At 42.8% G+C, this 12448-nt stretch overlaps 1 protein-coding gene across 11 annotated transcripts in view; it reads left to right on the top strand.

Moving 5' to 3' along the window:
* The window catches only part of LOC144605429 (neuron navigator 1-like), a 602839-nt gene that overhangs the window by 573641 nt on the left and 16750 nt on the right, over positions 1-12448 (top strand). For all 11 annotated transcript variants that reach the window (XM_078420673.1, XM_078420677.1, XM_078420676.1 and 8 more), the window contains 2 exons: positions 3622-3740; positions 10338-10535. In XM_078420673.1, the coding sequence (XP_078276799.1) occupies positions 3622-3740; positions 10338-10535 (317 nt within the window). The remainder of the gene's footprint in view (positions 1-3621; positions 3741-10337; positions 10536-12448) is intronic.

Raw genomic sequence — 12448 nt, 5'->3', positions numbered from 1 at the left:
GAAGAAGCCTAATCATTTACCATCTCCATTAGAACTGAGATGAGGAAAAACATTTTCAGTCAGAGAGTTGTGAATCTGTGGAATTCTCTGCCTCAGAGGGCAATGGAGGCTAATTCTCTGAATGCATTCAAGAGAGAGCTAGATAGAGCTCTTAAGGATAGCGGAGTCAGGGGGTATGGGGAGAAGGCAGGAACGGGGTACTGATTGAGAATGATCAGCCATAATCACATTGAATGGCGGTGCTGGCTCGAAGGGCCGAATGGCCTCCTCCTGCACCTATTGTCTATTGTATGTTTATTAGTTTTAGTTTGAAAATACAGTGGAAACAGGCCCAACGAGTCCATACTAACCATCAATCACTTGTTCACACTGAGTCTATGTTATCCCACTCTCTCATCCATTCCTACTAACCAGTAGAAACAAGGAACAACGGATGTTAGTTTACTACTAATTAAAGGAACAAATTAGAGCAGCCCATTTACCTACAAACCCGCATGTCTTTGGGACGTGGGAGGAAACCGCAACATGCAGAAGAGACACATACAGTCACAGGGAGAAAGTGCAAACTCCACACAGACAGCACCCAAGGTCAGGATCAAACCTGGGTCTCTGGAGCTGTGAGGCAGTAGCTCTACCGGCTGCATCACTGTGCAGACCCACTTAGAGTCATAGAGTGATACAGTGTGGAAACAGGCCCTTCGACCCAACTCACCCACACCGGCCACAATATCCCAGCTGCACTAGTCCCACCTGCCTATAGAGTCATAGTGATAGAATGGTACAGTGTGGAAACAGGCCCTTCGACCCAATGCACCCACACCGGCCACAATATCCCAGCTACACTAATCCCACGCCTGTAGAGTCATAGAGTGACTCTATAGATAGACTTTAGCTTGCATTTTCTTTATGGATTCTATTTCTGAAACAAACCTATAATTCAATTGAGCATTTGAGCCCAGCATCAGAATGTAATGTATAGCAAGTGAGAGAAAGTGTGAGAGGGAGAGAGAGAGTGTGAGGGTGTGACTTTGTGAGAAAGCGAGAGTGTGTGTGTGAGGGAGAGAGTGTGTGAGAGATTATGTGTGTGTGATGGAATGTGTGAGAGAGAGGGTGTGCGTGAGAGAGAGTGTGTGAAAGGGTGTGAGTGAGAGAGGATGTGTGTGAGAGTGTGTGTGAGAGAGGATGTGTGTGTAAGGGAGAGAGTGCATGTGTGAGAGAGAGTGGGTATAAGAGGATTTGTATGACAAGATGTGTGAGAGGATGTATGTGAGGGAGTGTGTGTGAGGGAGAGAGTATGTGTGTGTGTGAGTTTGTGCGAGAGAGAGTGTGTGTGTGAGTGTGTGCAAGAGAGAGGGTGTGTGAGTGAGAGGGTGTGGCTGTGAGAGACAGTGTGAGAGAGTGTGAGAGAGGGTGTGTGTGTGAGAGAATGTGCGAAAGAGAGTGAGAGAGTGCGTGTGTGTGAGAGAGTGTTTGTGTGTGAGAGAGAAGGTGTGTGAGAGAGTGTGTGCGAGATAGAGGGAGGGTGTGTGTGAGAGAGGGTGTGTGTGTGAGAGTGTGAGAGAGAATGTGTGAGAGAGAGTGTGAGAGAGTGTGTGTGAGAGAAAGGGTGTGTGTGTGAGAGAGAGTGTGTGAGAGAGAGAGGGAGGGTGTGTGTGTGAGAGAGAGTGTGTATGTGTGAGAGAGAGAGTGTGTGTGTGTGTGAGAGAGAGGGTGTGTGTGTGTGAGAGAGAGAGAGGGTGTGTGTGTGTGAGAGAGAGAGAGAGTGCGTGTGTGAGAGAGAGAGCATGTGTGTGAGAGAGGGAGGGTGTGTGTATGAGAGAGAGAAAGGGAGAGGGAGAGAGCGAGAAAGACAGAGAGAGCAAGTATAGGTTCCAGCAAACATGTAGATAGGTAGTAATTTAGGGCGGGGGACTGTAGCTTTTCACAGCTGCTCTTGTTCTTTCTCCTTTAAAACCATTTATTTCTATAATTATATTGAACAGCTGATAACGTCAGTGCTTGGTTTTGAGTCCAATTCAGTTAATTCCAACATAAGATTGCAGATTAATAGTGTGACATTGTTGTCAGAGACACTATATTGCATCACCTTGCTTACCATTGTTGGCACATTCCTCCTGCTGCCTTTGAATATTGAATGAAAATATTAAAGATGTTATGAAAATCAGCCAGATATCTCCAGTGGTCAGGTTTTCTTAAAATGAAGTGTAAGACGAAGTGCAGACGAGGCGATTATTTCGATGAACACCTCCGCTCAGTCCGCCGTGGCCCGGTCGCTAACTTTAGCAACTTTAGTAACTTTAACTTTTGCTATTGAGGGCGTGCAGCGTAGGTTTACTAGGTTAATTCCCGGAATGGCGGGACTGTCATCTGTTGAAAGACTGGAGCGACTAGGCTTGTATACACTGGAATTTAGAAGGATGAGAGGAGATCTTATCGAAACATATAAGATTATTAAGGGGTTGGACACGTTAGAGGCAGGAAACATGTTCCCAATGTTGGGGGAGTCCAGAACAAGGGGCCACAGTTTAAGAATAAGGGGTAGGCCATTTAGAACTGAGATGAGGAAAAACTTTCAGTCAGAGAGTTGTGAATCTGTGGAATTCTCTGCCTCAGAAGGCAGTGGCTGCCAATTCTCTGAATTCATTCAAGAGAGAGCCGGATAGAGCTCTTAAGGATAGTGGAGTCAGGGCGTATGGGGAGAAGGCAGGAACGGGGTACTGATTGAGAATGATCAGCCATGATCACATTGAATGGCGGTGCTGGTTCGTAGGGCCGAATGGCCTCCTCCTGCACCTATTGTCTATTGTCTATATTGCTGCCTGACCTGCTGAGTTACTCCAGCACTATGTGTCCTTTTCTTTATCCAACGAGTTAACTTCAGCAGACATTTAAAGTTCAAAAGGCCACAACGTGCTGGATTAACTCAGCGGGTCGGGCAGCATATCTGGAGGACATGGATGGGTGACGTTTCGGATTGAGACCCTTTTCAGACTGAGTGTATGGAGGGAGAAGAAAGCTAGAAATGTGGAGAGGCAGGACAAAGGGTGGCAGATAATAGGTCAACATAGGCAAGGGGAGGGGGGCTTTGAAAGGCAGATGTTATAACAAAGGCAGAGGTAAGATAGGAAGGAAGATGTGAGGCAGGGTTGAAGAGTTGCCCATTGTAAAGCCAGAGGGACATATTCAATTTGTCTTTTTAAGTTTCAAGGCAAGAGTTTAAGAGATATGGGCGGCACGGTAGCGCAGCGGTAGAGTTGCTGCTTTACAGCGAATGCAGCGCCGGAGACTCAGGTTCGATCCTGACTACGGGTGCTGTACTGTAAGGAGTTTGTACGTTCTCCCCGTGACCTGCGTGGGTTTTCTCCGAGATCTTCGGTTTCCTCCCACACTCCAAAGACGTACAGGTATGTAGGTTAATTTGACTGGGTAAATGTAAAAAATTATCCCTAGTGTGTGTAGGATAGTGTTGATGTGCGGGGATCGCTGGGCGGCGCGGACTTGGTGGGCCGAAAAGGCCTGTTTCCGCGCTGTGTATATATGATATGATATGATATATCGTAGCCAATGTGATGCATTAACACTATATTTTATTCATTGTCTCTTTTATTTCTTCTCTTCCAGGTCCTTGCTTTTTCCTTTCTTCTCCTGTCAACATGACTGAATTTAGAGAATGGTTCATTGACCTGTGGAACTATTCCATTCTCCCCTATCTTCAGGAAGGAGTTAATGATGGTGTTAAGGTGATTATTTATATTATTGATATAGATATGCTGGTCATTTTCTTCAATCAAATTGAATGTTTATGTCATACAACATAACTTCATGAAATGATCGCAATAAAATATTTTTTTCACACAAAGGGTGGTGGGTGTGTGGAACAAGCTGCCAGTGGAGGTTGTTGAGGCTGGAACTAACCCAATTTAAGAAACAGTTAGACAGGTACATGGATAGGACAGGTTTGGAGGGATATGGACCAGGTGAGGGCAGGTGGGACTAGTGTAGCTGGGATATATTGGCCGGTGTGGGCAAGTTGAGCCGAAGGGCCTGTTTCCACACTGTGTCACTCTATGACTATGACTCTATGACTTGGGCCATCGAAATTATTAAAGGAAGACTATTGAAGCAATAACAAAGGACCATGCAAGTAAATATTTTTAATTTAAAGATTGATAAAGCAATTATTTTTTAATGAAATAAAATTTACTAATCGACTTGGCCAACACCGTGAAATTAGTTCCTTTCATTCTGTTGTATAGTTAACGTTTAAAGTATTACCCCATTAAGCTGTTTCCAATTTTCCAGCGAGTCAATGTTTTTGAGATACTGCCCTTGGCTCTGTCCTTACAAGATAGTTCTGGCAAGGGATATAGGTAGACTGAAAATTAAAGTCCTGAATTGGGAGAATTAGATGCATTTCGATATCGTGCGTGAGGTGTGTGAATGAAAGTGAGTGTGGGTGAGGGTATCGGTGAATGCGAGAGTGCGTGAGAGAGTGAGTGTGTGGTGAGAGTGTATGAGTGAGAGTGTGTGTAAGTGTGAGTGACAGAGTGAGTGTGTGGGAGAAAGTGTATGTGTGTGTGTCGAGAGGGTTGTGTGAGAGTGTATGTGAGAGAGTGCGTGTGAGAGAGTACATGTGAGAGAAAGGGTGTGAGTGAGAGTGCGTGCGAATGATAGAGTGTGTGTGAGAGTGTGCATGTGAGTGAGAATGTGTGGGTGAGTGAGAGAGTTGTGTGAGTGACAGTGTGTGTGAGAGTGTATGAGTGGGGGAAAGTGTGTGTCGGGTGTTGAAATTGGGAGCAGTTACTTGTGGGTAAGACAATAGTTGGCAAGAGAGAGACTTAAAAATGAAATAGTGAGAATTGAAAGCCAATGTGTTTCTGTAAGTCTGAAAGTAGGAAGGCAAGCTCTGAAGATCCTGAATGTGAAGGAGTATCAAGGGTTTCTTTCACAGAAAGAGAAGCATGTGGCAGGTATAGCGTAGTGAATACAAGTGAGGCTCTTCAGGAGAATGGAATGAGCAAACAGTTACTTAAAAATAGTTAAAAACTACCTGAGTGTTCTTTGGACGTAGTCTCACATCCTTTAAGAAATATCTGTATATGCGCTTGAATTGCCAATGCAAAGAAGACAATGGGTAAACGTGCTGATATATGAACTACTTAAGGTGAGTTGGACAAAGCAATGGGGATGGTGGACCATAGGGGCTTTCTCTGTGCTGTATGACTTCATGAAATTTACAAAATTCTTAAGGGATTCTTAAGACGTAGAGAACATGTTTCTCTTGGTCCAGGGACCACCTTTTGATGAATAAACCATTTATGACATAGAGGAGGAGAAATTTCTTCAGACTGCAGTGAAGAAAGTAGCCTTTGGGCTATGGAGCCTCGGTTCGCTGAGTTCATTCAAAACAGATCGATATGCTTCTGAATATTAAGAGAATCAATGTTTATGCCACTGAGATAGAAGATCTGCTGTGGCCTTGACAAACTGCTAAAAGGCCAGATAAGTTTGAGTTTGAGTTTAGTTTATTGTCACGTTTACCGAGGTACAGCAAAAAACATTTGTTGCATGCTAACCAGACAGCGGAAAGACAGAAGAAGGGTCTGAAGAAGGGTCTCGACCCGAAACGTCACCCATTCCTTCTCTCCCGAGATGCTGCCTGACCTGCCTGAGTTACTCCAGCATTTTGTGAATAAATCGATTTGTACCAGCACCTGCAGTTATTTTCTTATATAGCAGAAAGACAGTACCTGATTACAATCGAGCCATCCATTGTATACAGATACATGATAAAGGGAATAATGTGAAGAACATTTAGTGCCAGATCAAGCCAGTAAAATCCGATCAAAGATAGTCCAAGGGTATCCAATGAGGTGGATAGTAGTTCAGGACTGCACTCTTTCTTGTGTCCTCATGGATTTCAAGGATTTCAAGGATTTGTTGCTCTGGTTTCAGTATTTTTCAGCACGCTAGTCAAGAGTGTTTTACTGTCAGATGTCCCAGATAGAACAATGACATTCTTACTTGCAGCAGCACAACAGAATATGTAAACATAGTACACTGTAAACAATATAATAAATAAGAAGATTTTAAAAAGTTCAGTCTGTGTATATACTGTATACACATATCACAAATACACATATAGATAGATCATATATATATATATATATATACACACACATACACATATATATATATATACACACACACACACACACACATATATATATATATATATATATATATATATATATATACACACACACATATATATATATATAAAAACACACACACACATATGTACACATACACACACACACACACACATATATATATATATATACACACACACGTACACACACACACACACACACATATATATATATATACACACACACACACACACACATATATATATATATATATATATATATACACACACACGTACACACAAAAAAACCAGACAATAATAGTGCACTAATAACGACAATAGTTTATGTGGTTCAGAGCTTATTTGAGGTTGTAGTGTTTAATAGCCGAAAGGCTGTAGGGAAGATTGTCTTTTAATTGACTGAAGTTCAGGTAAGGAATTAGCATATGCAAATTGGACTGCAGCTCCTTCTATATACTCGTGTTGTCTAAAAAGGAAGAGAGGAACTGTAATGAAATCAAGTGAAGGGGTTGCTAGCAATTGCGTGGCTGGTTACAGAGGAAGCAATGATTCACAAATGAGAGAGCTCGCGTAATTCCTAATCACCAGAAAACAGACTGTAGTATCTCGTAAACGGTAAAAGATTTGATTGCATTTCAACATAATTCAACATTCATAATGTACGAACCAGTTAGGAAGAAAACAGTGAATTTGATTATGTACAAAATGAATTCATACTTTGAGGATATAATTTGTGATTATAATAGCAAAATCTGCAAAATGATCTAGACAACCGTATATATTTACAGCGCCTTTGGCATATTAAGACGCTTTATTGGAGCTATATCTAACTAGATTTTCACTTAAGGAGAAATAAAGGCTGAACTTTGATTCCATGGAGCATCTTAAAAAGAAGAGACAGAGATCGTGGGAAGATCAGAAGCATATCCACATTCCAAATACTGGTATTACACAAAATGCTGGAGTAACTCAGCAGGTCAGGCAGCATCTTAGGAGAGAAGGAATGGGTGACGATTCGGGTCGAGACCCTTCTTTAGACTGATGTCAGGGGGGCGGGACAAATGAAGGATATAGGTGGAGATAGGAAGATATAGGGAGATCTGGGAAGGAGGAGGGGAAGAGAGGGACAGAGGAACAATCTAAAGTTGGAGAAGTCGATGTTCATACCACTGGGCTGTAAGCTGCCCAGGCGAAATATGAGGTGCTGTTCCTCCAAGGTATATTTCAGGGCAGGTTGGAAATTGGAAGTGAAGTGTATGAAGTCAGTGAGTTGTGCATGGGTACAAGAGGTACATTCTACTGAGTCAAGGCTTCCACAGAAGGGTAGACACAACATCTAGGGTAGGCAGCATCTCTGGAGAAAGGAATAGATGATGTTTTGGGTTCAGACTGAGGGGAGAGCGAAACTAGAGATATGAAGAGGTACAAAGAACAAATGAATGAAAGGTATGCAAAAGGACAAATCAAAGCCAGCACTGATAATCAAGGAAAGGTGGAGCCAACAATAGTGCATTATTCTTTGTATTCACTTCAATTTATGCAATTGCACTTGATGGTCCAGTTGGTTAATGATCTCCTGAGATATCCCTGGCATCAATAGTGCATTGTTGGCTGTGGAGAAGTGGATAATGAGTGAAACTAACGAGTGAAACAGTGAAACTGTGCAGGACGACAATGAAACAGGATTAGGGTAGTGGAGGACCAGAGAAAGAGGGAATGCAAGGGCTACTTGAAGTTAGAGACATCAAACCCATACCGCTGGGTTGTAAGCTGCCCAATATGTGGTGCTGTTCCTTCAATTTGCATTTGGCCTCATTCTGACAGTGAAGGAGCCCCAGAAATGAAATGTTCTCCACTGACTTGGCCTCCACAGCCTTCTGTGTCCTTCCAGAGGAGGAGGGGGGGGGGATCAATGTGTTAAACAACCAGCCTTTTCCCAACAAACATCAGGCTCTTGAACACTGCATAACAGTGAAGAAAGCCAATGGAATGTTGGCCTTCGTAACAAGAGGAGTTGAGTATAGGAGCAAAGAGGTCCTTCTACAGTTGTACCGGGCCCTGGTGAGACCGCACCTGGAGTACTGTGTGCAGTTTTGGTCTCCAAATTTAAGGAAGGATATTCTTGCTATGGAGGGCGTGCAGCGTAGGTTCACTAGGTTAATTCCCGGAATGGCGGGACTGTCGTATGTTGAAAGGCTGGAGCGATTGGGCTTGTATACACTGGAATTTAGAAGGATGAGGGGGGATCTTATTGAAACATATAAGATAATTAGGGGATTGGACACATTAGAGGCAGAAAACATGTTCCCAATGTTGGGGGAGTCCAGAACAAGGGGCCACAGTTTAAGAATAAGGGGTAGGCCATTTAGAACGGAGAAGAGGAAGAACTTTTTCAGTCAGAGAGTGGTGAAGGTGTGGAATTCTCTGCCTCAGAAGGCAGTGGCGGCCAGTTCGTTGGATGCTTTCAAGAGAGAGCTGGATAGAGCTCTTAAGGATAGCGGATTGAGGGGGTATGGGGAGAAGGCAGGAACGGGGTACTGATTGAGAGTGATCAGCCATGATCGCATTGAATGGCGGTGCTGGCTCGAAGGGCTGAATGGCCTACTCCTGCACCTATTGTCTATTGTCTATTGTCTATAACATTAGCCTGTAACCATGGACTGACTTTGGTTACACTAACGACTTTGGACATTTTTGCACTAGTACTAGTTTATTGAATTTTTGTTTATTATACATGTATGTATTGTGATACAGGCCTGCTATGCTGTTGCAAATAACAATTCCATTGTGCTGTTGTCAGTACATGTGGCAATTAAACCCTCTTGATTTTAAATTGCAAATGAAAAACAGTATGTTTTTGTATTTACGAGGGAGTGTTCACAATCATGTGTGCATGTATACTGCTTCCCATGACTTTATTCTCCCATAATCAATTTTTCTCTGAGTTTGTGTACAAATGCCATGACTGTTCCATGAATTAGGTCCACATTTGCTATGACTAAAATCCAACACGACTTCCAACTAACTCTCAAATTCAATTGTTTCTCATTAGTTACATTCTTTGTGGAGAATCAGAATTGATGTCACCATAGGACATCCAAGCTTTGCAAATGTCAATTTATTATGTTTATTTAATACACATTATTATGGGCTAATTTAGGGGGGGAAAAAAAACTAAAGCCATGGGAGATAAAAACATTCCAAGTCAAGACAGTGAAAACATGTTGAACAGCTGTTTTCCCATCAAGCGTGTTTTGTACTTCATTCGGTGATAAAATCTAACCATCTTTCAGAAGTTATAATCTATGTTTACTGCTGCCCAAAGCTATTGGGAAGATTACATATATTCAAGAGTCAAGAGTGTTTTATTGCCAAATGACCCAAAACAGAACAATGAAATTTATACTTGCAACAGCGTAACAGATACGTAAGCATAGTACTCAGTAAACATCTTAATAAACAACAAAAAGTTTAATAGATGAAAACAAATGAACAATATCGTGCAAAGATAAAAAAGAAACAATGCCCCCAAGTCCCTAGTACGATCAAGGTAGTTCATGATTTGGTGTTTAGTTGAAGTTTGTAGTGATCAATAGCCTGATGGTCGTTGGAGAGAAGCTAATCCTGAGCAAGGATGTTGCAGTTTTCAAGTTCTTATACCGTCTTCCAAGAGGGACATTCAAGCGTGGTCAGGGTGGTGCGGGTCTCTGATGATGCTGGCTGCCTCTTTGAAGCAGCGACTGCTGTCGATCCCTTCGATGGTGGGGAGGTCAGTACCTGTGATGGACCGGGCGGTGTTCACCACTTTTTGCAATCTTCTTTTTCATGGGCGTCCAGGTTGCTGAACCAGGCTGTGATGCAACCAGTCACTTTGCTCTCTACATGTCCTCCGTTTCTGACTTCCGTAACATCTGACCTATGCAAGGGTCCACGGGATGAAACCCTTACGTAAGTTAGGGAGTGTCTGTAGAGGTAACAGGCAATATTTAAGGAACATATTATGTACACATCTCATGGGAAATCAAATTGAGAATTAAACTTGACCATAGAAATACGATGGGTTTCTCCATGAATTCCCAATGTGCGTCTACTTTTTGGGACATTTTCAGAGCTGTTGGGTATAATTACTGGAATGTATTTTTTTTTGTTTTTAATTTCATTTTAGACCTATGGAAGAAAAGCTGTGTGGGAAGACCCTGCCAAATGGGTACAGGATACTCTACCTTGGTCAACTGCCCCACAAGACCGCTCCAAGATCTTCCATCTGCCTCCTCCAAGCGCAGGATCCCATGTTACCGGACCTCCTGCCGACGAAAGAAAGATCAAAGAGACGGCGGCAACGTCCATTGAATCTGACCCACTTGTAAGCACTGTAAAATTGTCTTATTATATCAATCGATGGACAGCAATCAATCAATGGTGCTTGGACACCAAAAGCTGGAGTAACTCAGCAGGTCAGACCACCTCTCTGGAGAAAGGGAATAGGTGATGTTGCCTGCCTGACCCGCTGGGTTACTCCAGCTTTCTGTGGGTATCTTCGGTTTAAACCAGCATCTGCAGTTCCTTCTGACACAATCAATGAATGCTGCTTTATTGTCACATGTGCAGAAGGCAATTAAATTCTGTTTCAAACTGCTAGATTTGGCGCCTTTGCCAAAGTTCCAAAGCCTGTGTGCTGGGTCTTCATTGCTGGTGACATTCTGGATATTGCTAACAATAGGCACGCATAGCAAATGTTGAGATAGCAGTTTATATCTGTGTTTACTTTTACTGTTGAATTTTAAAATATTAGTGGAAGTTAATTGGAAAAAATTCATATTGTAACTGAAAGAATTGCTGTTCTTTGCATAATGCTTTAAAATCTTTAAGATCCGTTTACAGCTGCCCAATTATCTAGATTGGATCTCGGTTTTTCATTTCTCTTGAAAACTGGCACTTTCAGCAGTGAATCATGGTTCACCAACCACACTGAAATGCCAAGTGTGAACAGAAGATGATGGCACCACTCAGCACGTCAGGTGGCATCTGCAGAATGAGAAATAGTTATCGTTTTGGTTTGAAGATGAGTCAGACCTGAACTCAGGTTCTAACTAACGATGTGTCTTTGAACTAACGTGTTAACACTGTTTCCCATTCCGCAACAGAAGCTGAAGGCTAAATAGAGAGGGTCAAATAAGCTGTTTCTTTAATCATAAGATCATCAGACGTAGGATTAGAAATAGGCCATTCGCTCATCGAAACTGCTCCGCCATTCGATTATGGCTGATCTATTGTTCCCTCTCAACCCCATTCTGCCTTCCACCCATAACCTTTGAAACCCTTACTAATCAAGAACCTACCAATCTCCTCTTTAAAAATACACAATGACTTGGCCTCCACTACCGTCTGTTGCAATGATTTCACAGACTCACCACTGTCTGGTTAAAGAAATTCCTCCTTATCTCCATTCTAAAGGTACATCCTTTTATTCTGAAGCTGTGCCCTCTGGCGCTAGACTCTCCCACTACTGGAAACATCCTCTCCAAATCTACTCTCTCATTTTTTGGCAGGTTTCATTGAGATCCCCCCTATCCTTCAGGCCCAGAGCCATCAAATGTTCCTTAAATGTTAACCCAATCATCCCTGGGATCTTCCTCTGGAACCTGTCCAATGCCAGCACATCCTTCCTCAGAAATGGGGACCAAAACTGCTCATAATAATCCAAATGTGGTCTGAACTGTGCCTTATAAAACATCAACATTACATCTATAATTTTATAATCTTGACCTCATTGGGACTTCCACGCCGATCGGTGGGTCGAATTTGCCCGCTGTGGCCGGGGTTCTGGATCTCTGACCTTGCCAGAGCCTGCAGATCCGTTCCCATAGCCAACTTCCGAGGCCGGCTTTGCGGGCTAATATCTTGGCTCCGAGAAGGACCATTCCAAAACCATTGGACTCCTCTCGGAGACCGCGACCTCCAGCAAAACGGATAACCCAGAAAGGCTCTGGATCCAAGGATACCCAGAAAATCAGTGGTGGACATGTACTAACATTACATTTGGCTTTTATAATGGCAGAAATTAGAAGGCGTCAAGTAGTTTGGGAGAGGAAAGAGAATTTGCAGTTGGGGCGTTAGGTTGTAAGAACCGACAGTCTTTTTTGTGGAGAGTACTGATTGCGGCAGATTTGAAAGAGAGGGGTACAATACTTCAAGAGAAGGAACCTTTAACAAAATCAGTCGACATTGGTACCACAAAGGAAGAAGCTTAGAATGAATTTCATCCAGATAGTAGGA

The sequence above is a fragment of the Rhinoraja longicauda genome, chromosome 24, assembly GCF_053455715.1.
Source record: "Rhinoraja longicauda isolate Sanriku21f chromosome 24, sRhiLon1.1, whole genome shotgun sequence".
Classification (NCBI taxonomy): domain Eukaryota; kingdom Metazoa; phylum Chordata; class Chondrichthyes; order Rajiformes; family Arhynchobatidae; genus Rhinoraja; species Rhinoraja longicauda.
The sequence above is the reverse complement of the archived record's forward strand: the minus strand, read 5'-3'. Positions and strand labels throughout refer to the sequence as shown.